The sequence below is a fragment of the Cordyceps javanica genome, chromosome 3, assembly GCF_051103115.1.
Source record: "Cordyceps javanica chromosome 3, complete sequence".
Taxonomy (NCBI): domain Eukaryota; kingdom Fungi; phylum Ascomycota; class Sordariomycetes; order Hypocreales; family Cordycipitaceae; genus Cordyceps; species Cordyceps javanica.
Window position 1 is genome coordinate 3,035,722 of NC_139297.1, and position 27,989 is coordinate 3,063,710.

The 27,989-nt window shown below is 52.5% G+C and overlaps 9 protein-coding genes across 9 annotated transcripts; 6 read left to right on the plus strand and 3 right to left on the minus strand.

Moving 5' to 3' along the window:
• Positions 1-563: 563 nt before the first annotated feature.
• Positions 564-4,464, plus strand: V2A60_005118 (histidine--tRNA ligase; the record flags this gene model as incomplete). Its single annotated transcript, XM_083256431.1, has 6 exons — positions 564-788; positions 866-1,006; positions 1,060-1,861; positions 2,528-2,641; positions 2,808-4,009; positions 4,117-4,464. The coding sequence occupies 6 exons, from the start codon at positions 564-566 to the stop codon at positions 4,462-4,464; spliced, it is 2,832 nt and encodes a 943-aa protein (XP_083112557.1).
• Positions 4,465-8,015: 3,551 nt separating this feature from the next.
• Positions 8,016-9,150, plus strand: V2A60_005119 (uncharacterized protein; the record flags this gene model as incomplete). Its single annotated transcript, XM_083256432.1, has 2 exons — positions 8,016-8,264; positions 8,326-9,150. 2 exons carry the CDS (start codon positions 8,016-8,018, stop codon positions 9,148-9,150), a joined length of 1,074 nt encoding a protein of 357 aa, XP_083112558.1.
• Positions 9,151-9,738: 588 nt separating this feature from the next.
• V2A60_005120 (calmodulin-dependent protein kinase CMK2) lies at positions 9,739-11,400 on the minus strand (the record flags this gene model as incomplete). Its single annotated transcript, XM_083256433.1, has 6 exons — positions 9,739-10,173; positions 10,259-10,644; positions 10,716-10,872; positions 10,926-11,133; positions 11,195-11,246; positions 11,394-11,400. 6 exons carry the CDS (start codon positions 11,398-11,400, stop codon positions 9,739-9,741), a joined length of 1,245 nt encoding a protein of 414 aa, XP_083112559.1.
• Positions 11,401-12,970: 1,570 nt separating this feature from the next.
• V2A60_005121 (ubiquitin-conjugating enzyme/RWD-like protein) lies at positions 12,971-13,570 on the plus strand (the record flags this gene model as incomplete). The annotated part of the gene is made up of 3 exons (XM_083256434.1): positions 12,971-13,015; positions 13,083-13,236; positions 13,302-13,570. The coding sequence occupies 3 exons, from the start codon at positions 12,971-12,973 to the stop codon at positions 13,568-13,570; spliced, it is 468 nt and encodes a 155-aa protein (XP_083112560.1).
• Positions 13,571-14,129: 559 nt separating this feature from the next.
• V2A60_005122 (Sec1-like protein) lies at positions 14,130-16,306 on the plus strand (the record flags this gene model as incomplete). The annotated part of the gene is made up of 4 exons (XM_083256435.1): positions 14,130-14,207; positions 14,285-14,480; positions 14,541-16,130; positions 16,188-16,306. 4 exons carry the CDS (start codon positions 14,130-14,132, stop codon positions 16,304-16,306), a joined length of 1,983 nt encoding a protein of 660 aa, XP_083112561.1.
• A 1,986-nt stretch (positions 16,307-18,292) lies between these two features.
• V2A60_005123 (HMG-box domain-containing protein) lies at positions 18,293-20,398 on the plus strand (the record flags this gene model as incomplete). The annotated part of the gene is made up of 1 exon (XM_083256436.1): positions 18,293-20,398. The coding sequence occupies one exon, from the start codon at positions 18,293-18,295 to the stop codon at positions 20,396-20,398; it is 2,106 nt and encodes a 701-aa protein (XP_083112562.1).
• A 451-nt stretch (positions 20,399-20,849) lies between these two features.
• On the minus strand, positions 20,850-22,088 carry V2A60_005124 (F1F0 ATP synthase subunit gamma; the record flags this gene model as incomplete). The annotated part of the gene is made up of 4 exons (XM_083256437.1): positions 20,850-20,978; positions 21,051-21,184; positions 21,245-21,834; positions 22,036-22,088. The coding sequence occupies 4 exons, from the start codon at positions 22,086-22,088 to the stop codon at positions 20,850-20,852; spliced, it is 906 nt and encodes a 301-aa protein (XP_083112563.1).
• Positions 22,089-22,568: 480 nt separating this feature from the next.
• Positions 22,569-25,496, plus strand: V2A60_005125 (DNA topoisomerase 1; the record flags this gene model as incomplete). The annotated part of the gene is made up of 3 exons (XM_083256438.1): positions 22,569-22,623; positions 22,783-22,991; positions 23,055-25,496. 3 exons carry the CDS (start codon positions 22,569-22,571, stop codon positions 25,494-25,496), a joined length of 2,706 nt encoding a protein of 901 aa, XP_083112564.1.
• An 864-nt stretch (positions 25,497-26,360) lies between these two features.
• V2A60_005126 (concanavalin A-like lectin/glucanase domain-containing protein) lies at positions 26,361-27,579 on the minus strand (the record flags this gene model as incomplete). The annotated part of the gene is made up of 2 exons (XM_083256439.1): positions 26,361-27,400; positions 27,489-27,579. The coding sequence occupies 2 exons, from the start codon at positions 27,577-27,579 to the stop codon at positions 26,361-26,363; spliced, it is 1,131 nt and encodes a 376-aa protein (XP_083112565.1).
• Between the last annotated feature and the right edge of the window lie 410 nt (positions 27,580-27,989).

The window sequence follows — 27,989 nt, forward strand, 5'->3', positions numbered from 1 at the left end:
AAGCTGACCAGTCAGCCAGTTATCAAGCCTGGCTGGGCCCGTTCGTACCCGATGGCGTAGCTGTGGCTAGCTGGCTCTCACAGCCTCTCATCAGTGCCAGTCTGTTGGCACCTGGCTGCCGCTAAGAAGTCTCCCCCTCCCCCTTCGGCAGAACTGGCTCTAATAGTAACCCGTTTTCAAAATCGCCTCACTGACGTCGTCCTCTTCTTTCCTCGCTGCGGATCCGTCTCTTTTTTTTTTTTTTGCATACTGGCATCGTGGCAGGCATACGGTAAATTGCCTCTTTCTGCCATACGCTTTGCTTTGTTCCACTTTCAGCAGCTACATCTCGCCTATACGTGCCCCTTGCGCGGAAGAGGACAGTTGGCACTCATTTCATGATCAATAACTCTCGAGCCGGTTACTGTCCGCTCGGTTTCCTTGGCACCTATCACTCGACGATGAGGGATTCTGCTCAAAACGCATTCATTTCATAGAATACCCCAAAATTGGCGGGTTTTCCGTGCAACTGCATCGATATAGACATATAGACATATAGTACCCTCTAGCTCACATACGTCAGCATGTCAGCCTCCGAGACGGCCACTTCTACAGCCGCCATTGCCACCACAGCCGCCGTGGTCACGGCATCGATACTCATCCTATCGCGTGAGGTCCTATGGCCACGATGGGCCAAGGTTCTCCGCAGCCCGCTCAAGACGACACTTCCGCGCCTGAGCCGGGAAGAGACGCGCGACTTGGCCTACCAGCCAGATCAGTTCCCAGGTGCACGAGACGTCGAGACGCCGGTATGTTGTCACGTGTCATTCTTGCAAGAAAATGCTTTCAAATCATCAGATCGACATCACAGCTAACATTTTCGCAGTATGGCTCCATTCGCGTCTATGAGTTCGGCCCCGAAGATGGCCAAAAGGTCATTTTTGTTCACGGCATCACCACGTCGTGTATCACCCTGACCTATATTGCAAATAATCTTGCCAGGCGTGGCTGCCGAGTGATGCTCTTTGTTAGTATTTTCCTCGCCTCTCTGGGCGCGAACACGACTAACACGTCAACTAGGATCTGTTTGGCCGCGGTTACTCTGACGGCGTTGGTGACATCCCCCACGATGCTCGTCTCTATGTCACGCAAATGCTCCTGGCACTCGCATCCAGCCCCCTCCCCTGGACTGGCAACGATTCTCTCAATATTATCGGGTACTCCCTCGGCGGCGGCATCGCTGCTCACTTCGCTGGCACCTTCCCACATATGGTCAAGTCGTTGGTGCTCCTCGCACCAGCTGGCCTCATTCGCGCTGAGCGCTTCGGCCACATTACAAAGTTCATCTTCTCTTCGGGGGTCATTCCGGAGCGTATCCTACACGGCCTTACCAGCCGTCGTCTGCAACAGCCCATCGCCTCATCCGCTAAAGTTCCCAAACAGCCCAACCCCGCAGTCAGTGGCAAGGTCGAGGCCGCTGCCAAGGTTGCGTCCGCTGAGGTTCCGGGCACCGTTTTCGGCACCGAGGACTCCCCGGATCTCCCCATTGAGCAACGCGTCACCCATTATGTCCGCTGGATGGTCAGACACCACCTGGGATTCGTCCCTGCTTTCATGTCATGCGTCCGCCATGCGCCGCTTACGCACCAGCAAGAAAGCTGGAAAGTTCTCGCACAACGCAAGCCCGGAACGACCGCCGTATTGCTCGCAGAGAAGGACGAGATTATCAACTTGGAGGATTATGAGATTGACGGCCTTCCCTTGCTTGGGGGCCGTGAAAATGTTTATTGGAAGGTGCTGCCAGGCACTCACGATTTTGTCATGACGCAACCTGATCTTATCACAAAAGAAATCGAGGATCTTTGGGGTTTAGGGTCTCCAGGTAAATAATTTACACGGTGTCAGGGATGGGCCTTCGCCGGGGTTTGGCACTGCTTGACTTAATTCTCTTAGAGACGGATATATATGGGCTGGTAGAAAGCAATCTAATGAGCGAGTCTAGTGTATTAGAGCATAGTTGTAACAAAATAGATCTATATCGAGCAAGTGGCGAAACCGATCTCGAAAACTACCTAAATTGGTGCATCGGGTTGCAATCAAGTAACAATGACCCAATCATATGGCTAGGTCATTGTTACATGTATTTCCAAGAGCTCTGCCGGATGATGAGACACTACTGTTTCTTACACTCCCTGTATCGTTATAGCTTCAGACCCTTGAGCGACTTTGAAAATCAAACTTTCCTTCTCTGTTTAGTGTATAGGGTAAGCCAAAACAGTGTTGGCAGGAAGTCATCGCCAGAGACAGCGCGGGTGAGTCAGCGTTCGTCCCGCCAAGTCAGCGGGGTGTGGCCGACGGGCCATGAATTCTGCACGTCGTCCCAAAGCTCCACAACACCAGGCCTCGCAGGAGGTAGAAAACCACCACAGGGCTTAGGTTTTTTAACGGAGGCGTCATCTGCGGATGAAGACCGTTTTGGCAACTTTTCGGTCTACTCGACCAGCACGGCTGCTATCCCACTCCCTGCGGACCCGACCCCCAATCGCAGTCTATTCCTTTGCTGCCCGCTTCTACTCGACGCCGATCCCTGACGACGAAAACACCATCGACATGGGCGGCAAATCCAAGTTTGAGCTCAAGACCCCAAAGGGCACCAAGGATTGTAAGGCCGCTTTTTGACTACCCCTCCCCCGCTATCACCAATGTTGTTTTGCGACGACGACGACGACGGCCAACGGCCTCGACAGGCTGCCCCTCCGTCTAATCACGCCCCGCGTTTCGGTTTTCTTCGAGTGATCTCGTCATTAATAATCAAATCTTTTCTTTAGGGGATGGAAAGGACATGGTTATCCGCGACAAAATCTTCAGCACCATCACGCAAGTCTTCAAGCGTCACGGCGGCGTCACCATCGATACCCCCGTCTTCGAGCTCAAAGAGATTCTCGCCGGCAAGTATGGCGAGGACAGCAAGCTCATCTACGACCTGGCCGACCAGGGCGGCGAGATCTGCTCCTTGCGATACGACCTGACGGTGCCGTTTGCCCGATTCCTTGCCATGAACAAAGACATCACCAACATTAAGCGCTACCACATTGCCAAGGTCTACCGCCGCGACCAGCCCGCCATGACCAAAGGCCGTATGCGCGAGTTTTACCAGTGCGATTTCGATATCGCCGGCGTCTACGATCCCATGCTACCCGACGCCGAGGTCCTGCGCATCATCTGCGAGGTCTTTGAAGGCCTCGGCTGGAATAGGGCCTATACCATCAAGCTCAACCACCGCAAGATCCTCGACGGCATCTTCCAGGTCTGCGGCGTTCCGGAGGACAAGATCCGCACCATCTCTTCGGCCGTCGACAAGCTGGACAAGCTCCCCTGGGCTGACGTGCGCAAGGAGATGACCGAGGAGAAGGGCCTAGATGCCGATGTCGCCGACCGCATTGGCGAGTGGGTGGTGCACAAAGGCAAGCACGAGCTTCTTGACAAGCTCCGCAACGACCCCAAACTCTCCGCCAACGCCTCGATGCAGGCTGGCATCGCCGACTTGTCGCTATTGTTTGAATACCTCGAGTCATTCGACGTTCTCGACCGTGTTTCCTTTGACCTCGGCCTCGCCCGCGGCCTGGATTACTACACTGGCCTGATCTACGAGGTTGTAACCGAAGGCTCGGCTCCCGAGTCTACGCCCGGCGCTGCGGCTGCTGCCCCGGCGCCTAAAAGAAAGGGTAAAGGTGGCGAGGACGATGACCGCTCCAACGACCCGACTGTTGGCGTCGGCAGTGTTGCCGCTGGCGGCCGCTACGACAACCTGGTCGGCATGTTTTCCGGCAAGAGCCAGATCCCATGCGTCGGCATCTCGTTTGGTGTCGATCGCATCTTTTCCATCACAAAGGCCAGAATGGCGGCCGACAAGTCCGCTACTCAGGTGCGCAACAATGAGGTCGACGTTTACGTCATGGCATTCGGCGGCAAAGGTTTTGTCAATGAGCGCCTGTCGGTCTGCGCCAAGCTGTGGGAGGGCGGCATTAAGGTGAGTGCGGTTCCCACCTCCCTCCAGTCATTACTTTCACTCCATTTCACCTACGGACTGAAGCTGTTGCTCCCTACCATAGCAACCTCGCTAACAGACATTACCAGGCTGAATTCTTGTACAAGGTCAAGCCCAAGGTGCCCCAGCAGTTCAAGGCCGCTGAGGCTAACGGCGTACCTTTTGCCATTTTTCTAGGCGACGACGAAGTCGCCCAGGGTAACGTCAAGATCAAGGAGATGGGACTTCGCGATGGCCACCCCGAGAAAGAGGGTATCCTTGTCAGCCTCGATAAGATGGTCGACGAGGTCAAGGTCCGTCTGGAGAGGAAGAAGGAGCTCGAGAGCGTCGTACAACAGGCCGAGGGGCTCAGGGTTGTCGACGGCATTAAGAAGGATGCCTCAACTGCCACAGAGGCTGCTGCCGCTGCCGATCCGCCTTCCAGCACTACACAATAGATGTCAGGGGAGAACGAATAATGAGAAAAAAAAAAAAAAGAGAGAAGCGTAAGGACAAAAATCATCTGTGATTAGACTAGAAATGCCGCAACACAGAGGGAGAAGCATTGGGGGATCATGGAGGAAAAATTTTCAGCATTCCCGGCAATATACACCTGATACACGCGGGGATGGCTATCATTAGCCGACAATTCTCGCAACAATTCCCACTTTGCAATGATTCGTGATGCTGCATATGTACAATGATTCATGAACCTTTTACAGTACAGAAGAAGCCCAATATCGGGGCCCGCAAGCGGACTCGGCACATCATGTTCTATTCAGCACTCATGGGGAAGCTGCACGCCGTGTTGAGTGGTCCGGACAACTGTCACCTCCTCGTCGACGATCGGACACCGCCACGGCCGCGTTTTGCTCTGTCAGTTTCCACAGAGCCAGCCCCCCCTCCCCCCCCGGACCTCCATATTCGTAACCGGCATGTTCCCTGCTTGACATGCTTCCGGCCCTCCCAATCCGTCATATCTCGAGTCTGCTTCGTTCAGCCGCTCGAGTCAAAGAGCGAGAATCGACAGCATCGGGATTTTACTCGCTCAAACAATGCGACGCCGCTAAACCAAACGAAGAGATGGACGCCAAGGTCCCGGCCGCATAACCTTCCCCTCAAGGCCTTTGTACTTTTCAAAGGTTGTCAACGATCTGACTAGCCTCGGCGGAAAAACAACAACACCAACAACAACGACCAGATCCCGCCCACATTGCTTGGCAGCAGTCAAAACGCGTCCATGATTGCTTCTTCGTGATGTTGTAGCCGGTGCCATTACATCGCAAATCACTAAGTAGTATGGAAATCTGGGTCATGGGTTTCCTTCCCTCCCTCTTGCCCAATTACTCGAATTTGGCAACCATGCAGAAACGGTATTGAATCAAGGCTGGTTTTTTTCTTCTTTTCTGGCCCAACATGAACTGGTCTGATCTTGTTGGGTAATTCAATAAGCAAAAGCAAAAACGAGCCCACATTGTGTATATATTTTTGGATGAGTAACAGCCTAACAGGTTGCTGTTTGGGCAAGAGATAATCAGGCCCCGGAAAAGTGAACTCATTCCCCAGAAGTCATCCCTGCATCTGTGTGGATTCCCGAGTAGCTGGCTAGCATACCCAGTACTGGGAGAACCACAAAGGTGCAGGTTAAAACAATGCTTTGTTTTTCACTTCGACTGCGCATCATTATCGCTCTGCATGCGCCACTGTCGTGCAGCATGTTTCGACTACTGGTATGTACAGTCGCGTGCTTGAACCCTCTACTGAGTACTTCCTCGTAAGCCTGCCATGCTGCTACAAGTAGGTACAGTCATGTTGCAGGGCTGCGCTAAAACCGACTGCAGGCGTTCGTGTTAGACCATCAGCGTAGCGCGGTTTGATGAGCATCCTCTTCACCTTGATCGTCTAGACATACGTTGGCGCATCTGGGGAGATACGCGAAAGCCAAGCAAACGATGCGACTAGCCCAGGTCAAAGTGTCAGTCGCCAGAAGCGGACAACTCCCAGTTTTGGCACTCTGCACGTGTTTATTTCACATTAGTAGGAAACAGACGGCCACATTGCCAACCTCTCAAATGGAAGAGGCCGACTACTTACAAAGGACGGCCGGCCACAAAGGACAGACAGAGCCTAGGGGGACACGGACCCTGGCGTCGCATTGCGACAAGGGTCGGTGCAATTGGGCAAGGGGGGAGGGATCTGTGCGCGTCGAGACGGCCCTTTCTGCAGTACGGAGTACTGGTACTAAAACGCCGATTCCATCATGTATGTACGGAAGTGGCAACGGGCTTTGGCCTTGTTTAGTTGACAAACGGTTCGTGGGTGTCATATTTCATCCCATGACGTTGTCCTAGGGCCACCATTGTTACCAGGTTGCCAGGGAGCGCCATGGCCTAGTCAAAGAGAGCTAACGCGGTAGCTGCTCTGCGCCTAGTACGTTCCATATTAGGCTTCACAGTGCGGGAGGGTGTTCATGCAATGAACTACTCAGCACACTGAGTGAGCGGCCCGTGTTCTCCCACGTTTTTACCCTAAATTTCCTTTCCGCATCCATGCGTACGCGCATGAATTTGGGGACAATGACATAACCACGAGGTAAAAGATCGTTGCTCGTATTGCACAGGACAGGACAGGACAGGGCGAGGCTCGAGGTTGATGCCCCGTTGCAAATGCCTGCTCAATCGTTAGCCAAAATACGAAGAACTGATAATCATCAATCTGTGGATATGACCTCGCAGCCACGACATGTACTTGTGTAAACCCCCTGCTTGCTTTCGCTGGCAGACTCAACAAGCCACATGCAGCGCAGAATAGCGTGGGCGCGCTTTGATAGCAAGGATGCTAGTAAAGCCTGTAGGAGCATCGATTTAGCCAGGTGATGGACTAGATATGCACGCGATAGATAGCATGGAAAACCATTCTGGCACGCTCGAACTCTTAACCATGGCATCCAGTACGGTTGGCCCGTATCATACCAGAATTCGGCACTTGTAATCTCTACTTTGGCCGCAAGGCCTGAACGCTGACTGCTCAGGCCGTCATGGCTCAAGTGGCGATGGGGCACTTAATAAGATGAGTCTATTCCGTACTGTGCGCCCTATGCTTGTTTGCTTTTTCTCTGCTGCTTTCGGTCGCTTTTTTGAGCCGTAGTAGATTGAATGAGGAAATGGCACCGGTACCCTTTAGTTGATTCCGTGGCCCTTGAAAATTCTTTGGTAGTGCTTGCTTTTGTCGCGGCCCCGGCTGCGTTATTAGCGACTTGGCGGCGCCGTCGTCCAGGATGGAGAACAGGTCGCGGCCAAGGACCGATCGGCTCTAGGCAAGGCCCTCGTCGTTGCCGTGCGTGACACCACCAGTCGCCAGGTGGGCACACTTTCTCCAGCAAAATCGGGCGTGTTCCATATTGTATATTGGGGCTGGCAAACTGGTTTCGTCCCCGGACCTTGCTTGGTCCTTCGCCCCCCGGCACCAGGAAGACGTGTTTCATCAACACGTTCCTTATTAAAAGGTGCCGCGTCCTTCCGGTGCCCTGCGTTGCGGTTAGCCACGCAATTACATCTCGATACACGAAAGCACCTTGTTTGCCTCTGTGCTTCTCGTAAAAGCAAAGCACTGTGCTGCCCATGCTCCTAGGGTCCGAGTCTAACACATCGCGGCTCTAGATCTTACTGTATTCTTTGTGCCCTGCCGCCTTGCGTATCATTGGAGACGACTCGAATCAGTTGGTTCTCGTGACGGACGAAAATTAAACTCTTCATCGATTCTGGCTTTCGAAAGTTTACGGCTGATATCGCGCTCATTTTGTTGTTTGCTCCAAGAAGGAGCTTTAAGCAGAACGTGCCGGCCGCGTTCATACCTGACCGTTGCCAGCTGTCCATACTTACAGGACCGCCTCCCACTGCCATCTCCCGCCTCTCCGCCTTCTTCCTACACTACCAGCACTCCTCTTTTTACTTCTGCTCTTTTGTTCCCAATGGTCATGGTAGCAAGACTTGCTCCCACTGAGAGAACGATGGTGCCGCGCTACAGTGACTACATGGAGGCAAACCAGGCACCTCTCCAAAGCTGGATTGCTGCACAACACGCTTCATCAACAAACAGACGCCTCGCCGCCAAAGCACTGCCGCCACTAAGAGATACTCCGTACACTGCTTTGGATTGGAAGAGGGCGCTGGCCGAGTTGAAGCGAGACTATAGCAATAGGAGATACCGTCCTTGTTCCTCTCGCTGCATTGAACTTCTCAAGAGTGCCCAAACTTCAGTAAGTTATAACTCCGGCACAAAAATAACCTTAACTAGCAATGATTCTAATATAAGATCAGGACAACACCCAGCCTGCATACTTGATATATCTGCATTTTTATGCGGCAACATCCCTGGAGATGCAGGCCAGGAGCCTACATGCCGGCTCTTCTTATCGTCTCAAGCTTCTCGAGGAGGCCCGCGAGCACTATGCTATGGCTTCTCAGACGTCCGAGGAAGCCGATAAAAACTCCTTTCAAATCGCACTGCGACCGACTTCACCTTCTTCCAGTCTGCCCTCGCCCATCGAATCTTGTCTCTCGCACGAATCCACTTCTACAAGAATGTCGTCTCCTACGCCCTCTACAACCTCCAACCACGGCACACGCATAAAGACGAAGAAGAGGGTTGCTTTTGCGGATGAGATTGAATACAATCCCCCAGTTCGGCCCGACTCACCAACCCTCGGCTTTTCAGACCCGGGCAATGGATGCACATCACCATATCCAGACATCCCGCTCGATCCCCTCCCTCCTTGCGTGCAGACCATACCTGACGCTTGCCCAGCCTTTTCACCAACACCAAGTGTTGATGGAGACGAGTTCCCGCAGGATATGTCTCATGAAGAGTTGCCAACCTCAGAATCGCGAGAATCGGTAGAAAGATACTGTACTATCTTGTCCAGTATCCAACGTCAAATTACATCGCACATTGTTGCTATCGATAGGGAAATCACTGCGTCGTTGAGTGCTAAGCCATCTGTGCCAGCCGACGAGGAGATGCGGGCTCTTGAACTTCGGTCGCGGATCGAGAGGCTACGCGCAAATGGCTGGAAACGCAAGCGTTTTGATGCCAAGCGCTACGAGGAATTCTGCGAGCAAGTAATGGCGGACTTGGTCTTTTAACATTTAACAGGTCTCGTCGCGGGCGATGATAGTTTTTGTTTGGGAAAAAGACTAACGTGTACTGATAATGTGTCACGTCGACGATGTAATGACTTATGTAAAGCGTGTTTTATACTTTAAACAACAGGATGACTTGCAGCGGAGTCAATTGGAAATAATTGTGACGATACAAGGGGCCAACTTGGGTAATTTGTCAGATAGCTAGCGTGGTGGCCTAGGTAAACAGAACAAGACATGGAGACTTGAGGCTCTGTCTGCTGTTATCAAAATATATACTGCAGCCAAGACTCTGAATCTGAAATTTGCAATTTGCACAAACAACGGATGCAGTAGTGAAAATGAATAAAGCTGGGCGAAAAAGAAGGAGGCAAGCGAGACGAGACGTAGAAAAAATTCCCGACGGACGAGCCACTACTCGTCTCGACACCATGTACAGCTACAGCAAAGAAGAATTGAAAACGGCCCATGCAAAACACGTTATCGACAAGTGCTCACAAGATCTATCTCATAAAACTCTGCCTTGTTACGTAAATGACCCAAACATTTGCGTTTGGATGCTCACCCCTCGCGCTCTCTCCACCTGCCAGATCAGGAGTTTTGCGTGTTGAAGCTGCGACGGCGGGCCTCTTGGACAAGATCCTCGTCCGTCTGCAGGGCAGCCTCCTTCTTTGCCTTTTCCTCGCGGACCTTGGCGAGGACGACCTCGCGGAAGACGGCCCCGCTCCTGACGGTGTCCTTGAGGGAAGGCTTCTTGGTCTCGCCACTGCTGCTGCCGCTCGACACACTGACGCCCGAGAAGGCCTTGGCGAGGCCGCTTGTCTCGACATTCTGGGCGGCATCCTGCAGGTCATTGTCGTCGTCTTCGTCGGCCTCGTGGCGGAGGCGGGCGATGCGCTTCTGGAGCTGGATGGCGAGGATGGCCTTCCTGAGCTTGGCGCGCGCCTCCTTGGCGCGGCGCAGCTCGGGAAGCAAATCGTGCTCGGTAGCGTTTTGGCCGCTCAGCCAAATGTGCTTCAAGGCTTCCTGAAAAAGGCGGGTCAGTAAATGATGAGCAGAGAACTGGCGAGCGACGAGACGTAGTCGGCCGAAGAGGAAAGAGAGAGCTTACTTGGCTTGTGGCCCGATCGTCGGGGTTGGGGACAATGAGGCATCGAATAAAATCCTTGGCATCCTCGCTCACATCCTTCCAGTATCTGTCATGGAAGATGACAGGGTTCTGGGTGCACTCCTCGAGCAAATCTGTAAGGTTCTCGCTGCGGAATGGCGAATAGCCGCAGAGAAGCGTATATGTGATGACACCCAGGGACCACATATCAACGGGCTTGCCGTGTCCCTCTCTGTTCATGACCTCGGGGGCGGCATAGCCAAACGAGCCAGCCATAGTCTGAAGATTCTCCTGCTTGTTGTCGAGCTCCTTTGCGATACCAAAATCGGCGAGCACCAGGTCGGAATCTGGATCTTTAGTCACATACAACAGGTTCTCGGGTTTCAGATCTGGAGGGAGTTGTTAGCCCGTACGTCAAAGAGGAGTGCCATGCCATGTTTTGACTCGTCCTGCAACATACCTCGATGGACGACTTGGTTACTATGCATGTAGTCGACCGCTGAAAGGACTTGTTTGATGGTCTGGGACGCATCCTTCTCTGTGAATCTGCCATGGTCGCAGATACGGTCGAACAACTCGCCGCCGATCGCAAGCTGGGTGACAATGTAGAACTTGTCCTGTGGCGGGGTTAGATTGTACATTTTCGATCGAAGTCGATGAGGTGGCGTACCTTGGACTCGAACCAATCGATAAACTTGACAATGTGGGGGTGATTAAGTAGCTTGAGCATGTGCAGCTCATCATAGACCATCAATTCGTGGCCCTTGACATTCTTCTTGAGAATAATCTTGATGGCGACCTTGCCATTGGGGCCAGTAGCCTCGCGGACGACGCCATAAGTTCCGGCGCCGAGAGTCTTGCCAAACTTGTATTTCGATCTTGAAGAATGCGTGTTAGAGTACTGGCTGCCAGATTTCGAGAGGGCTTCGAGGGATGTACTTTTTCTCGTAGCTTTCGGGCTGGCCGCCCAGCTTGTGTAGCATGCCGGCGACTATTCATTGCAGTCTGGTCAGCAGACGGTTTCAGGGTAAGCCAGGGCACGTAGGCGGCGCGCGCATTCAAGCGCATAGTGCGCCCTTGGCCTGTTTGGAAGCGCGATATAGCATCTTCAGCGTGAGCAGCATAGAGGGCAACGTACAACTCATTTTCTCGTGGTTGTTTGACTTGGTGTTGTGGCGGGGTATCAAGAAATCGGCTGAGGAGGGGTTGCGACTGCGAGGTCCAGCCTGGAGGCTGACTAGTAGGTGTTGTACGGCTGGCAAGAGGTTTTTTCGTAGAGTGTACCAGTAGAAGCGAAGAGGGGGCGACAGTGTTTCAGACTGATTCTCTCGTGTACAGACAGGCCAAAGTACAAAGAAACAAAAAAAAGAGCTTTCCAGGATAGAGTTGAAAAGGGTTGGGAGGGTCAGAGGATAAGTAAGTACAAGGTTCCTGGTGAGTGTCACAGGGAATTGCCCCTCCTTGGACTGGCCTGCTCAGCCGCCCAGCCCCTCTTGGGCAAACATGTGCTGCAGCTCGACGGGTTCAGTGAGTTGGTACAGGCGTCAAGTACCCAGTTGCCCAGCTCTCCAAGTCGGCAAGCTTCTGTTAGTTTTTACTCGAAGAAAATTATAGAAAGCTCGAGAGCGGTCGTCACAGTCTCTAGAGGCTCAAATACATAGATGAGTGGTACATAGAAATGTGTGGCCAGGTACATGCGCAAGAAATGTTCAACATCGGCAACCAATACAGGGACCTTCTGCGGCTGGGCATTGATTCATCTCGTGCGATTGAGCATCCACTTGGCTCAGCCATCCCGAGAACTACTTACCTTGCAACTTTAATCCCACTACTCCGGCATAGCCGTGGTGGCTCAGCAAACCAACAAATGTCATTCCTCCGAGAGGGCCCTTGAACTCTGGGCCTCCGTATGGCGGCTGGGTTATTCGTGTGGAGCGGGACAGGGCGGCCTCGCGGACCTTGCCTGTGGCTGAGCAACAGTCGGCCTCACCATTAGTAGGTACCTAGATAGCTACAGAGTTTTAATCGTTGGAATTTACTGTCCGTGGTTGTGCCTGCTCCATGTATCTCTGTTCCGCCTACGCCATGCCGTTTTGCTAGTTGTCAGTAGCTGAAGAGCATGGTGCGGACGAGTTTGCCCAGCCACAGCCTCGGCGCCAAACTATTGCCAAAAGTGAGGCTGAACAGCAAGGCATCGTTGTCCTGTCCTGCGGCGCTATAACCTGACCCAATGCCGCGTTTTACGCATCCGTCTATCACGATACCTTACCCGCTCATGATTTAACAAGGCAGGCAGGGGATTAAAAACGGTCTTTCAATGGTGTAATCTCCCGTCACCGGCACCACCCAACTTCGTCTCCCAGAGCCCCCGCCCCCGCCGCTCTCCAAGCTTCTTACCCGTCTTCTGCGTTTGAAATACGATGATGTGTACGGCCGAAAGAATACAACTCTGTATCTTGCACCTTTTGCGCATTGAACTACTCTACTTACCTGTTGTAGTCCTTCTGTAGCACCCATTTGCGGTATGGCCGTGGTGACCCACCGCGCTGCGACATGCGAATGATAAAACCCGCCCACCCGCCGTTCTTGGCCACTTCACACTGCTGCCGCCTGTTGGTCTCTCATACTGCACAGCCATCGCCCACCTTTCTTCGCTCGCTCATAGCAACCTCATTTCATACATACCGGATCGGTCTCTTCTCATAGCTCATCGCCATGGCATCGCTGCGAGCAAACCGAGTGGCCAAGGAGCGCCAAAAGGTATCCGTCCTGATATCTACATTTTCATCGTTAGACCCGTGCGCTCCAGCTAACCACGCTACGAAAGATCGCAAAGCAGGGACTGCCGCCAGGCATCGATCTGATATCGGGCGAGGATATGCGAGAGTGGCAATTTGATATCCGTGTGCTTGACGGCAACCCTCTCTATCGTGACCAGACATTCAGACTCAAGATTGTCTTTAGTGACTCGTACCCCATCGGTAGGTCTCTACTTGCACGCGCAGTCCAAGAAAATTTACGACAGTAATTGATGGTTTCTTCACAGAGCCTCCCGAGGCCACCTTTGAATTAGGACCAGACCGCAACATCCCGATGCACCCACACATATACTCGAACGGCATCATTTGCCTCGACTTGCTGGGCAACCAGGGTTGGAGCCCGGTTCAAAGCGCAGAGAGTGTCTGCATGAGCATCCAGAGCATGTTGACAAGTAATTCGAAAGACGAGAGACCCCCAGACAACGATCATTTCGTCATAGGCAACCGTCGACGCCCTCGGGACATTGATTTTGTCTACCACGATAACAGCGTTTGAGCCGGAGCGCCGCAAGCTATCGCGTCTAAATTTCCCGTTTGATTCCCCTTCCACGATTTATGACTACCAAAGGCACTTGAAGCATTTTATCTATTCAAATATCGCATCTTGGTCCATTATTTTGCATACAAACGTCGGGTGCCCGTAGCTTCGCCTAGATGAACAACGTTTGCCATCTATGGTTCGCGCACCGATGAGGCAGGCCAACACCACCAGGCAGCGATCTATTAGCGCAGCCTGTATATTACATCATACATTAGAAAACTAATGAGAAATCCACAAAAATTTTGAATGTACATATCTCATTTCAATCTGAGAAAATACGAAGTAATTCTTGGACAAATATGTAGATGCCTCTTCCACTCAGAATGACGTCTGGTGGGGTGACCTCTCACTCTCTACTAGGTGCCTACTGGGGTAGCCACCCCGCCAGCCCGCGTAGCTCCAAGCCTCACCGCCCGCTAATCGCGAAGCTGGGCGGCTCTCCGACCTTCTTTCAACCAAGCCAGACTGCCGCCTAGCTCATTCAAAGTGCCGCCAACGATCGCGGTGAGCTGTCATGGCGCCCCGACCCGAGTTCAATACTGAGCAAGTTCGCGGCAAAGCTCGCAAGGATTTGCTCTACCTTCTCGAAGGCGTATGGCTGATCCGACCCTGCACTGTTCTGGCCAATGTTGAGTCCGTCACTGGAATAGCTAACCGTCGGCGTTGCAGGTCCGTGGCAAGAAAAATCTGGTCTTCGATCGCAGCTTGGTAGGTCCTGTCGGTCTCATTGTGAAGGTCGCTACGCTTCAGGAGTACGGGGTCGACAAATTCTTCATCTTGGAAAACAACAACGTCGACGCCAGCCAGCACAATGTTGTCTTCATCGCTCGAGGCGAATGCGCTCGGCAAGCTGATGCCATCGCTAGTATGACCGACCATTGAGCATATTCTATTAGAAAGTCTGAACTGACTATCATTTCAACAGAGCAAATCAAACGAGTCCAACGAGAAAGCCAAAGCACTCATGAATTTCACGTCTGCTGGGTTCCGCGTCGCACTTTGGTTTCCGATCAAATATTTGAAGAAGCTGGCGTCCTCGGCGACGTCAATGTTTCCGAAATCCCCCTCTCATTCTTTCCCTTAGACAAAGATATCTTGTCCCTCGAGCTCGAAGATGCTTTCCGAGACCTCTACCTCCACAAAGACGTCACACCAAATTACCTGCTAGCCAAAGCGCTCATGGACATTCAGCATGTCCACGGTCTTTTCCCCAGAATCACTGGCAAGGGTGATAACGCGAGGAAGGTGGCTGATCTATTGATTCGTATGCGCCAAGAAGCATTGGCGGGTCAAGTTGGCGATGATACCAGACGCGCCAGATTAACACCGAGCATGACCAACGATAGTGTCATTCTTATCGATCGCGAAGTTGATTTCGTCACGCCGCTTCTGACCCAGTTAACATACGAAGGCTTGATCGATGAGCTGTTCGAGATCCGACATAATCAGACCAAGGCAGACACCACAATCGTGGGACCGGGAGCGCAGTCATCCAATGCTTCTCAAAACAGAAAGCGCAACATCGTGCTGGACGGCAGCGACAAGCTGTATGGAGAGCTTCGCGATTCTAATTTTGCGGTTGTCGGAAATCAACTAAATAAAGTTGCTCGGCGGCTGCAGCAGGTGCAGAGCGATTATGAAGCAAAGCACAAGACCAAGACCCTTGCCGAGCTCAAGGATTTTGTAACTCAATTGCCTGGATACCAGCAAGAGCATCAAAGTGTTCGGCTCCACACGGGTCTTGCGGAGGAAATTATAAAACACACCAAGAGCGACCAGTTCGTCGGCTTACTAGAGGTACAGCAAAATCTTGCTGCTGGAGCTGACCCGTCCTCTCAGCTCGATGGTATTGAGGAGCTCATAGCCAGGGAGGCGCCCATTCGTGAAACGTTGCGACTGCTTTGCGTATACTCTTGCATATCAGGTGGCATCAAACCGAAAGACTTTGATCAATTCAAGCGCCTTATCTTGCAAGGTTACGGCTACCAACACATGCTCACCCTCAACAACCTGGAAAAGCTGCAGCTCTTTCTTTCTCGTTCATCTCCTTTAGCGGGAATGATACCCATGACAGCAAACACCGGTACTACTGGCACGAAAACAAATTACACTTATCTGCGGAAGCAGCTCCGCTTAATAGTTGATGAAGTCAAGGAAGATGACCCCAACGATATTGCATATGTGTATAGCGGATACGCCCCGCTATCTATACGGCTCGTGCAGTGCATTCTGCAGAAGCCGTATCTGCAATCCATTACAAGAGGCAATAGCGCGCCCAACGCTGGTAACGCGCTGCCAGCCGGTGGTTCTCAGGGCTGGCACGGCTTCGATGAGGCTGTAAAGCACGCTCGAGGCGAGACTTTTTACGAGATTCAGAAAGGGGAAGATAAAGCTGTGAAAGCACGGGCTCTCCTCTCTGGGGGCGGAAATAAGCAGACGACGTTTGTGGTTTTCATTGGAGGCATAACTTTTACTGAGATTGCTGCGCTGCGATTCATAGCCAAGCAAGAAGAAGGTGAGAACCCCATGATGACACTCCTACAAGAGAAACAATGTTAACAAGGGTGGGCAGAGCGACGAAATATTGTCATTTGCACGACCTCAATAATTAGCGGCAACCGGATGATGGACGCCGCGATTGAGAAGGCATCATACGCCAAGGAGGAAGACCAACCTGCTTCCTCGCCTTGAAGCCCATTAATATGTATAGTAAGCATAGCAATCAAATACCAATCATCATTGACATTGTTGAGATTTAGACGGGTTCCCGCCGACTGACTGCCTTGGAATCGCCATCACTGGGCTGGTCACATATCGCAGCAGAATATCGCCTTCTGGGCTCCGTAGACTCGTTGCTTGACGCTCACTGATACCACCTGACGCTGGAATAATTCGATAGAAAGTTGTTAATGGTTGCTCTAACCCAGGCTGCGTTCATGCTACAAAGCTCGAAACGGCAAGATTGGTGAGCCGCCCCACAGTCATGGCAGGTATGATTTGACGATACCCCTGCACGTGACTCGGCGCTTGACAGTAGTTTCGGCGACCTGAGGGGCTTCATGGACGCTGTAATTCCGGGAGCCCATCTCTATGTGTCCTTGAAAGAAGAGATTTGAGGCGTTTACATGAGATTTTCCCACAAGCGGGCCGCGGGCTCTAGATCGATGGCACAATCGCTTGTCCCGAGAGGCTAGTGTTCGAATCCGACTATATCTGGCAAGGTCGTACCGAGTGAGTGACATTAGATCGGCTTACATATGAGCCAGAGTGAGACTGCATAGTGGCTGACCTGTGTGCAAAATATCAGTATCAAGTTCTCCAGGTCTTTCGCTACATGTTCATACCAAGCGCCCTATCGTATCCCTGCTCGGCGACTCTCACATCCGAACACTCAGGATCGCTGGCCCACAAGCGTGTGCTGATATATCAGCCGCATCTGCACCTACTTGGCTCGCCCGATATCATGTCTTACTGGCGCCAAAATGGAAGCAGATGTTCATACCCAGTATAATGCGAGAAATGAACTCGATTCTCTTCAGCGAGCCGGCGCAACTTCACCGTTCAGTTCACTACCAGTGCTCAGCAACGCTGCCACATCAACTCAGACCCAAGACAGCATGCCGGCTGTCAGCTCGCAGATTCAAGAGCCAACGACAACTACTCAGAATATATCATATGGATCCGTTTCTTTAGCTGAGACTACGACGGGGATAGAAAATAGAAAAATGGAGCTAGATGCCTTCAGCCCACCCTCAGACAGCCAAGCGTCCAGGTAAGCCATTTTCGACGTACGGTGTTTCGCATTGGCTGTCGATGATCTGACAGTTCTATAGTAAAATAAAACTTGAAAAGCCGGACTGCGAAACACCCATGGCGTCCCTTAATATTGGCGCGACGGAATCCTTCGCCTCTGAGATGTCTGATCTCTCATCTCGCCAATCATCCTTCTCTAGTAAAGCGACGACGCCGGCTGATAATGATACCCCAAGAAAACGGTTCTCCGATCTTTCGATCCCCTCGACACTGCAGCGCAGCTACTCACACGATGGCGACCGGCTTGACTTTATCGTTCAGCCTAAATCATCCATTCCTAAAAATATGCCCTCGTCGCAGTATGCAACTGAGTGCATCATTGCGGCAGAAAATTCGCGGCTGAACCCATATGCTCTCCACCCAGAGGAATATCTTCTACTGCGATATCACATATCCCCAGCTCAGGTAACAACGTATCTGAATGTGCGAAATAGTATACTACGCCTCTGGCTGGAAAAGCCCTGGCAAGGGATCACGAGGGAAGAAGCGGTAGGATGCGCCAATGCGCGTTGGTTTGATGCAGCCAATGTCTGCTATGATTGGCTTGTCCGGCGCGGATACATCAACTTTGGATGTCTCGACCTGGGACGGGTTGCTGCAAAGGCGAAACATCAAAGACAGACCTGGAAAAGGAGAACAATTGCGGTAGTAGGGGCCGGAATCTCGGGCTTGTCATGCGCTAGACAATTAGAAGGATTGTTCAAGCAATATGCGAATCGATTTCACGACCTCGGTGAAGACGTACCAAAAGTCCTGCTCATCGAGGGGAGAGGCCGGGTTGGAGGTCGAGTATATTCCCGGCAATTCAAGAGTCAACCCAAGCCGCCCATGGATGGGTTTCACAACAAACGATGCACGGCGGAAATGGGTGGAATGATCATCACTGGGTTCGACCGCGGCAATCCCATCAACGTTCTAGTACGTGGCCAGCTATGTTTGCCTTATCATGCCCTCAAAGCAGAAACCACAATCTATGATAGTGATGGAAGACCGGTCGACGCTGAACGTGATCAGCTCATCGAAAAACTGTACAACGATTGCCTCGACCGTGTCAGCGAGCACAAATACAAAATGGTGGCGGCTGGGTTGATACAAGGCAATCGTGATCTACTGAATGAAGGCAAAGATAGCCCAATAGATGGGTCTAAAAGCATCGCTCAAATCGAAGAGTTGGTTGCGAATCAAGGCAGTGATAAAATGTCACTGCAACGAAATGCGGGCGATGCTGTCCCAATGGTACCACTGTCATCAGACAAATTGACAGGACGGATCTATACCGAACCCGGCGTGCCCTCCACCTCTAAAGCCCCTGCAAAGGCGGCATCGATGGGATGGACACTAAAACAAGGTATTGACATGGAAAAAGACTTGGATCTAGGTCCTGCAGTGGGTGACCCTGAGTCCACTCTGGGATCCGTGCTTGATGACGCGATCTCTCAATACAAGTCGTTTGTCGATTTGAATGCACTGGATCACAGACTTATCAATTGGCATATTGCCAATCTTGAATATAGCAATGCTACAAACCTGCATAATCTGAGTCTTAGCCTATGGGACATCGACGCAGGGAATGAATGGGAAGGCAGCCACACAATGGTTGTTGGAGGCTATCAGAGTGTGGCGCGGGGCTTGCTCCGATGTCCAACCCCTTTGGACATCACAATCAAGTCACCCGTGAGGCGCATTAGGTACCAAGCAGACACGTTCTGTGGAACTGCGAATATTGAATGTGAGGACGGGAAAGTGATAGAGGCCGACTCCGTTGTATGTACCGTTCCGCTTGGGGTCTTGAAGTACGGCAACATCGAATTTGATCCACCTTTGCCTGAATGGAAGTCTCAAGCGGTAGAGAGGCTGGGCTTTGGCATACTCAACAAGGTGGTTATGGTGTACGATCAGGTGTTTTGGGATTCGGATAGACATATATTTGGAGTTTTGAAAGACGCCACAGATCCGCAAAGTACGTTGCAACATGAATATCGCGGCAGCCGCGGACGTTTCTTTCAGTGGTTCAACGTTACAAACACCACGGGAATGCCTTGCCTTATTGCTTTGATGGCTGGGGATGCGGGCTTCGACACAGAATCCTCAAGTAACGAAGATTTGATCCGTGAAGCCACAGAAACTTTACGCAGCGTCTTCGGTCCGGACGTGCCGCATCCGCGGGAAGCCGTAGTGACACGTTGGGGATCTGACCCCTTTGCGAGAGGGAGCTATTCGTCTGCAGCGCCGGAGATGCAGCCGGAGGACTACGACAACATGGCAAGACCCCTAGGCAATCTCTTCTTCGCAGGTGAGCATACTATCGGAACTCACCCCGCAACTGTCCATGGCGCCTACCTGTCAGGCTTGCGAGCTGCCTCGGAGGTCCTCCAAGAGATTCTGGGCCCGATCGAAGTACCCACGCCGCTGATTCTGCCGCGTGACTCCTTACTCCTACAAAAAAGGAAAGAGGCCGCGAAAGATCCCCGTCAAGCACGCATAGATGCGTATGAAATCGACGCTTGGGGCTATGTACAGTCAAGAATCGGGGAGCGGCCCGTACCGCCAGGCAAAGTGGCTGGCAATGCGTACCTGCTCTTCAGTAAGATGTACTTTGACGAAGCACGTAGGCGCTGCGAAGAAAACCGCAAATCAGGCCGGACCCGGGCCATGCCCAACGAAGTTCGTGTCATGACCTCGCGCATGTGGAAGGAGGCCTCTGAGCAGACTCGTGCACCCTTTGAGGCACAGGCGTCTGAGCAGAAGCAGGCATATGCCGAGGCCATGGCCAAATACACACACGCGGCCGAGAAATGGGACCTGGAAGCTATTAACATACGGGCGGCGTACGAGAGGAGCAACCCTTTTACGCCGGACATCGGCGACGCCACAACCGGTTCTGGGGGACGCGACCTGCTCACGCCAAAGAGTCGTCGCGCTCGAAACGTGAGCTATGCGGAAGATAATGACAGCAGCACGGAGCTGTAGGCGGCAGCTATGGATGCATTGTGTTTGATTCATGTATTTCTATGTTTTATCGTCCCTTTTCCCCCCACTATTGCAGTGTGCATATAACCTATATACGGCTCGGCGTTTGTTTGGAGTTGGAGTCAGCGGAAGAGGCTCAAGTTCTTGTATCTCTTTACGCATTCAGAGCGTGGTTGGCGTGCCCGTTGTTTTTTAACATTGGCGACAATTAGTTAGGCGATAGCTTCCTCGTTCCACCATGATAGTCTATATCGTCAACAAGCATCAAATCGCCTGCTGTCTTTACAATCGAAAAAGTCGCATTTTTTTGCTAGCTGATGAAAAAGCGATAATGTGATATACTAAGGGATTTATTGAGGCTTTGATACACGGGGAACCCCCATAGCGGGCGAGACCTCTAAAGTTTGGTACAAAGGGGATCTTTTCAAAGTTATAATTGCACCTCCAGCATTTACATGTCCTCCGAGGCAGTAGCACCAGTAATAATTTCGACAAGCTCGCCAGTAATGACGGCCTGTCGGGTGCGGTTGTAGAGAATCTGGTACTTGCCGATCATCTCACCAGCGTTCTTGGAAGCGTTCTGTGGGTACAATTGTCAGTAAATAGCGCACATGGAGTGATGCCTTTTATGGCGAGTCGATAGCAAACTTACATCCATGGCATTGCGACGGGCAGACTGCTCGCAGGCGTGACCCTCAGCCAGAGCCCAGAAGAGGGAGTTGGCAAGGCTGTACTCGCGAAGGTTCTCGAGAACCTCCTCGTCCACCTCGAAAGAAGAAATGTTGGCTGCCATCAAATTAGCTTTTCAAATTCAATTATGAGCGTGTCCTACAGAAAAAAACATACGGGAAGCGAGAATGGCCTCCTCGGAAAATGCCTCAATGAAGGTAGGCTCGTAGCTGGTGGCGTTGATAAAGCGGTTGTACAGGATCTTGACGTCGGTGTACTCCTTGGGCAGCATGATGACCTGGTCGGCGATGGCCTGCGCGTCCGCAAAGGTAGGAATATCCTTGCCGATACCCGCAAAGGACAGCTGGATATCCTCAGAGCTGGTACGGGAGAGCTGTGCGCGGCACTTCTCGCCAACAATGGCCAGGTCGAACTTCTCACCCTCGGCCTGAAGTCGGCGGATGAAACGGCTCATACCGGAGTGAATACCACCGCAAAGACCCTTGTCGGAGGAGCATACGATGACGAGAGTCTTCTTCTCGCCCTCCTCAAGGGCAGCAGTCTCGGCCTGCTTGAAGACCTCGTTGGAGGTCTCACCGTAGGTGCGGGAGTCGTTCATGCTGCGGGTAGCGCGGGTGAGCTTGGTCGAAGCCACAATCTTCATCGTCGAGGTGATCTTCTGGATGTTCTTGATGGACTTGAGTCGGCCCTCGATTTCGCGGAGGGTGGCATAGGTAGCTGCGCTGCTGGGACCGGCCGGGACAACTCTGCATTATTCGCAGCGCGTCAGCAAATAAAAATCATTCGTCGACGGGGCTTTCGTATGATCGAGCTGCTCTGAATGAGCTCGTATTCGAGCGGCATGCGCTATTCGCGGCGCGAGTGCTGCATTGGGCCGAGCTCGTCGGAGCTTGCGTCGGGGCTCTGATCCCCCCAAATTTCCTGACTGAGGCAGTTCCGTAACTTACCGAGTCGAGGTGACCGCGGCGCGGACGGCAGGGCGGGCCGCTCTGGACAGCATCTTGACAAAGTTCGAGAAGTCGGATTAAATCTCAAACGAGCGGTGACCCAATTGATCGCGCTTGTCGGATCAATTGACGAAGGGGACGGAGAATCGTGGTTCGGGTGGTTGAGGTGGATTCTCTGGGCTCGTTTTGCTCACGTCGCTATTTTCCCGGCAAATTGGCGGGATTACTTTCTCACGTGACTTGACTCTGCCAACGGCGCCTGCCCGGTGCGCCAGGTCCTGGCAGCACTATCTCACTCGATTCCAGGCTTCACCAAAACTCAATCCTTACACTCTTCACTACTCCTGTCAAAGGTGGCTTATTATACTTCCCTCTTCACCTGTACTAGGCGTGGAGGGGTCGGCTTGCACCGTCTTACTCAAGGAATTTTTGCTTCCTGCAACAGAATCGCTTGTCAACCAGTTTCGCAGCTGTCCTCCAGGCCAAACTATTACCACACCCTAGTTTCCTCCTCTCCAGGCGCTCCTACAAAGATGGCGTACAGCAGCTCCGACGACGATATGCCTCTCTCTAGGCCAAATGGAAACAGTATGTGTAATTCTCAACCTCATTTCGATGCAATTTGTGCTTTTCTTTAGGGCCCTTTGCGCTTTGCGACTCGTCGGAAGAATCTTCTTTCGCCTCCCTCCTGCGCTTGCCCTTTCTCAGTCGCTATGAACGCGCCTACTAATCAGAATTTTCGCACAGTTTCGGCCGCAAAGGTCACCGCGTCGATGGATAAGGCACTCGATCGCTCGGTACCCAAATCGTCGCGTGGTGGTGAAGGCCTCATCGTCCGTCGTAACAACTCGGACGCGATGGAGGTCGACGGTCCGCTCAATAACAAGCGCAAGTCCCGCACGTCGATGACAAAGATTGACTACAAGGATGACTCAGATAGCGACGGTGCACCACTGGTATGTTGAACCCTACCAGCTGATGATTCCTCCCCATTTTCCTTTCTAACAAGAGTATCGCAGGCCAAGCGACAGAAGTCGAAGAACGTTGTGCAGTCTGATTCCGATGACGCACCTATTAGCAAATCAAAGCCCAACAAGTCCACCCCCCGCAAGCCGGTTATCGACTCTTCCGATGATGATGTTCCGCTTGGCAACCTTGCTAAGAAGAAGGCAGCCATCGAGAATGCAGCGGCAAAGGAAGCTCAGGCTATTCGTGCTAAAGATGCGAAGAAGAAGGCCACGCCGAGGAAGAGCATCAAAGACGAATCTGACGATGATGCTCCTTTAGCAAGATCGTCCGCGAACAAGCGACAATCGAATGGCGTTGCCGCCAAGCGCAAGTCGAACGGGGTAAAGAAGGAAGAGTCTGATTCCGATGTGCCAATTTCCAAGAAAGCCAAGGCTGCCGCGCCGTCCAAGCAGCGTAAATCTACTGGCGCTAAAGAGACGAAAAAGGCAGCTAAGGAAGAAGAGGAGGACGAGGAGGAGTTTGCGTGGTGGAATGCCCCCAAACCTGAGGATGACTCTATCAAGTGGCAAACACTGGAGCACAACGGTGTTTTGTTTGCTCCTCCCTATGAGCCTCTCCCGAAACACGTCAAGCTTAAGTATGATGGTCAAGAGGTCACTCTGCCTCTTGAAGCCGAGGAGGTGGCTAGCTTCTGGGTTGCTATGATGACGCCTGCGTCCTCGCACCATCTCGAGAACCCTACGTTCCGACAGAACTTCTTCAATGACTTCTCTGAAATCATCAAGAAGGCAGGTGGTGCGAAGAACGCCGCTGGTGAAAAGGTACCGATCAAGAGCTTGGACAAATGCGACTTTGCCAAACTTTATGATCACTGGCTAGCGAAGACCGAGGCCAAAAAGAACAAGAACTTGTCCAAGGCTGAGAAGGAAGCCGCCAAGGCTGAGAAGGACAAGCTGGAGGCTCCATACATAACTTGTCTTTGGGACGGAAGAAAGCAGAAGGTTGGCAACTTTCGCGTTGAACCGCCGAGCTTGTTCCGTGGCCGAGGCGAGCACCCCAAAACTGGCCGTGTCAAGACGCGAGTCTGGCCCGAGCAGATTACAATCAATATTGGCAAGCAGGCTAAAGTTCCAGAACCGCCCAAGGGCCACAAGTGGAAAGCAGTCCAGCATGACCAGAAGGCTACCTGGCTTGCAATGTGGCAAGAAAACATCAATGGCGCCTACAAGTATGTCATGCTGGGGGCCGCCAGTGATGTCAAGGGGCAGAGCGATTTCAAGAAGTTCGAAAAGGCCCGTGAATTGAAAAAGCACATTGACAAGATTCGCCGCGATTACACCAAGGAGCTCAAGAGTGAAATCATGGCTGATCGTCAAAGGGCCACGGCCATGTACCTGATTGACAAGCTAGCTCTGAGAGCAGGCAACGAAAAGGATACGGAGAATGAAGCCGACACCGTAGGCTGCTGCTCGCTGAAGTACGAACATATTACGCTTGAGCCCCCAAACAACGTGACTTTTGATTTCCTGGGCAAGGACAGTATTCGCTACAATGAGACTGCCAAGGTCGATGCCCAAGTCTTCAAGAATCTGAAACTGTTCAAGAAGGCACCAAAGTCTGATGGAGATGACCTTTTTGATCGCTTGACCACCTCTCAGCTGAACAAGCACTTGAACAGTTACATGCAGGGTCTCACAGCCAAGGTGTTCCGTACCTACAATGCTTCGTTCACCATGTCCAGACTTCTTCGAGAACTGGAGAAAGACCCTCGCTCCAAAGGCTCGATTGCGGAGAAGGTCAAGTTGTACAACGATTGCAACCGAGAGGTTGCCATTCTTTGCAATCACAAGCGTTCAGTTGGTGCTGGCCACGAGCAACAGATGCAGAAGCTGGGTGACCGGATCAAGGGCCTGCGATATCAGCAGTGGCGCACGAAAATGATGATACTCGACATAGATCCGAGCCAGAAGAAGAAAAAGGGAGCTGCTTACTTCCAAATTGACGAGGACATTGATAAGGAGTGGATTCTGGAGCACCAGCAATTCCTTGTCGAAGAGCAGCGCACTAAAATTACGAAGAAGTTCGAGAAGGAAAACGAGAAGCGTAAGGCGGACAAGGAGAAGGTACTGCCAGAAAAGGAGCTCAAGGAGCGTCTCCTGGCTGCCAAAGACCTTGAGGCCAAGTTCAAGAAAGAGAACAAGACGAACAAGGTTGAGGCTGAAGGACGCGGCCCAACTGTTGAGAAATTGGTCGCCGCCGTGGAAAAACTCGATGATCGTGTTAAGGTGTTGGAGACGCAAGCTGAAGATCGTGATGGTAACAAGGAAGTCGCTTTGGGTACTTCCAAGATTAACTACATCGATCCTCGCCTCACGGTTGTTTTTTCGAAGAAGTTTGACGTTCCTATTGAGAAGTTCTTCTCGAAGACTCTACGAGACAAGTTTCGGTGGGCCATCAAGTCTGTTGAGGATACTGACGACTGGGAATTTTAAGAAGGAATCTGCACTACAATACTGAGCTGTATAGTCTCAGGACTGCTACTGGCATTTTTCATTCCTCTTTCATTTTTCTTGCATTTCTGTTCTCGTCTATTTTCATCCCCCTTTCCCTACCCCCAATTTTTTTTTTCCCTGAGTTGTCTTTTGGGTTTCATCTCTCTTTCTTTCGTTTTGGCGTCTTTGTGCAGAGCGGAGTACAGTCACGGGAAGAGCACGAAGAAGGATATTAGACGCCAGTCGGCGACTAATGCGATTGTACGATGATACAGTTTGCTGCACGGGGGAATGGGAAGCAAAAATGGCGTTTGTTTTACGGCGAGAAAAGGCCACCTATGGCTCACAACATTTCGATACAAGTACAGCGTATGAGTGGAGGCGGGGTTGCAAGCTCTTTCTATTCAGCTATCTAAGCATGGGTGTATTCTACTTGGCGCAATCATTACGTTGTTGCTGGAGAGGGTGGACAGGCAAGCTATATATGGAACATGTAAAAATTCGGTTGCGATAGCTTCGTTTAGTTTTAGTTCTAATGCTGCCAAACTGAAAACTCTCTTGATAAACCACTGTTATTCGTCTGAAAGCGAGTCATTGTGTGAATTATGCGCTGTGTCGCGAGTTTTGGCTATTCTATGTCCATCTATAAATGCAGTCCGTCCATGCCTTGCGCGTTATCAAGACGAAGCGCAACCGGCGTCCCGGTCTGAGGGATCGCTCATTGCTCAGCCAGCCCTATAATATATGCTTGTAAAATATGTACTTCTATATATGCGTGAACGTAGGTCGTAAAAATCAATGCCAATCATTATGCAATCTTTTGTCGGCTGTCCACCCGATCACGTTGGGGCGCTCGATCTTGTCTCAGAAGGCTCTGCCCATGAAGATGGCCGCGCCGACGGCGACAGCGGCCGAGGCAGCAGACAGCAGCAGCGAGGGCCCGGCAAGGGTGGCGGCGGCGGAGCGCATAATCTTGCCCGAGGAGGTCATGTACCAGCCGTTGGGGATGCTGCCGCCTGTGGGCGGGTTCGTGCCGACCCAGGGCCAGCCAGTCTGCGTTTTGGTGGCGGGGCTGCCGTCCTTGCCCATGCCGCCAACGGGGACGCCCGGGGCGGAGGCGGCTGCGCGGGTCGGCGCCGGGGCGGTGCCGGTGACGGCAGGCACATTCTTGTGGCCGCCAGCATTGCCGTTGACCTGGCCGCCAACGGCCTCAATGGACTGCCAGGAGCCCGAGGTGTCCTTGTAGCGGTACTGCTTGCCGGTGGAGTAGTCGGTGACGCGGAGCGACTTGACGGCCATGGCAAAGGGCCCCTTGGAGAAGTCGGTCGGCCCGCGCGCCCACTCGACGGTGCCGGGCGGGTTGCGGGAAGCGTCGCCGCCGGCCCACGCGCCGACCTTGATCTGCATGGGGGTCTGCGGGTACTGGTCTCGCTCGGCGTCGGCTTGCTTGAGCTCGCGGACGGACTTGCCGTCAACGGTCCAGACGATGCGGTCCTGGGTCCAGTCGACGGCGTAGGTGATCCAGCGGGCTTGCGTGCCCTGGACGGCGTGAAACTGTCCGCGGTTGTAGTCGGTGGTGCGGCCCTTGCCAAAGTAGTTGGACTGCATCTCGTCCGGGTTGGTGCCGAGCCACTCCATGTCGATCTCGTCGAGGTCGTCGGACTCGAGCACGACCGACGACACGATGCCGGCCCCGGGCGCCGCTTTCATGGTGATCTCGACGTGCCCGAACATGATGTAGAAGAGCGAGTTGAGCTGCGGCGCGTCGCCGCTGGCGGCCACGGTGAAGGAGGCGCCGTCGGAGCCATAGGTCGGGACGCCCTGCGCCGCAAACGAGTTGACGGAGCCCTTGGTGAAGTCGACGTCGATGGACATGCCCAGTGCTGTGTTGGGCGGGCAGGAAGCTGCAAGCGTAGCGCGTGGTTAGTTCTATGTATGTGTAGCAAGGCAGGTGTTTTGGGCGGGAGGGGAGGAGGGATGTGGGCATCGTACATTGCTGTAGTGGGTTGCATTTGCTCCAGGTTTGCGCAGCTGTCACGGCGAGGGTCGAAGCTCCCGCTGCTATACGGAACGGTATTCTCATGTTTAGGTATGTGTGAATTTGTTTGTTGTGTGAGGCGTCTAGGTCTGTTTGTCAACCCGGCGGCGGATTCGACTGCAGGGTTGTCGTTTGCCTTGTGCAGGCCGGTGATGTCGTTTGCTGGTTGCAAGTGCCGTCTGTCGGATGTAGTTCTGTTTTCTCGTTTGCTGCGGGTGTATGGAAGGAGAGGTAAGGACGAGCGACAAAGACAAGGAAGTGTTGAGATGAATGCAAGAATAAGAGGAGGAAAGGAAGACAGAAAAGGAAAAGGGAAAGAAAAAAAGGAAGAAAAAAGAAACGTTGGGCGTTGCGATATCAGGCACAGGCGCGCCAAGATCAGAAGCCAGGGTGCCCAACCTGCGGACTTGTTAGTTCCTTGATTATGAATGCTCTTCCCAGCCACTCAATGTTGT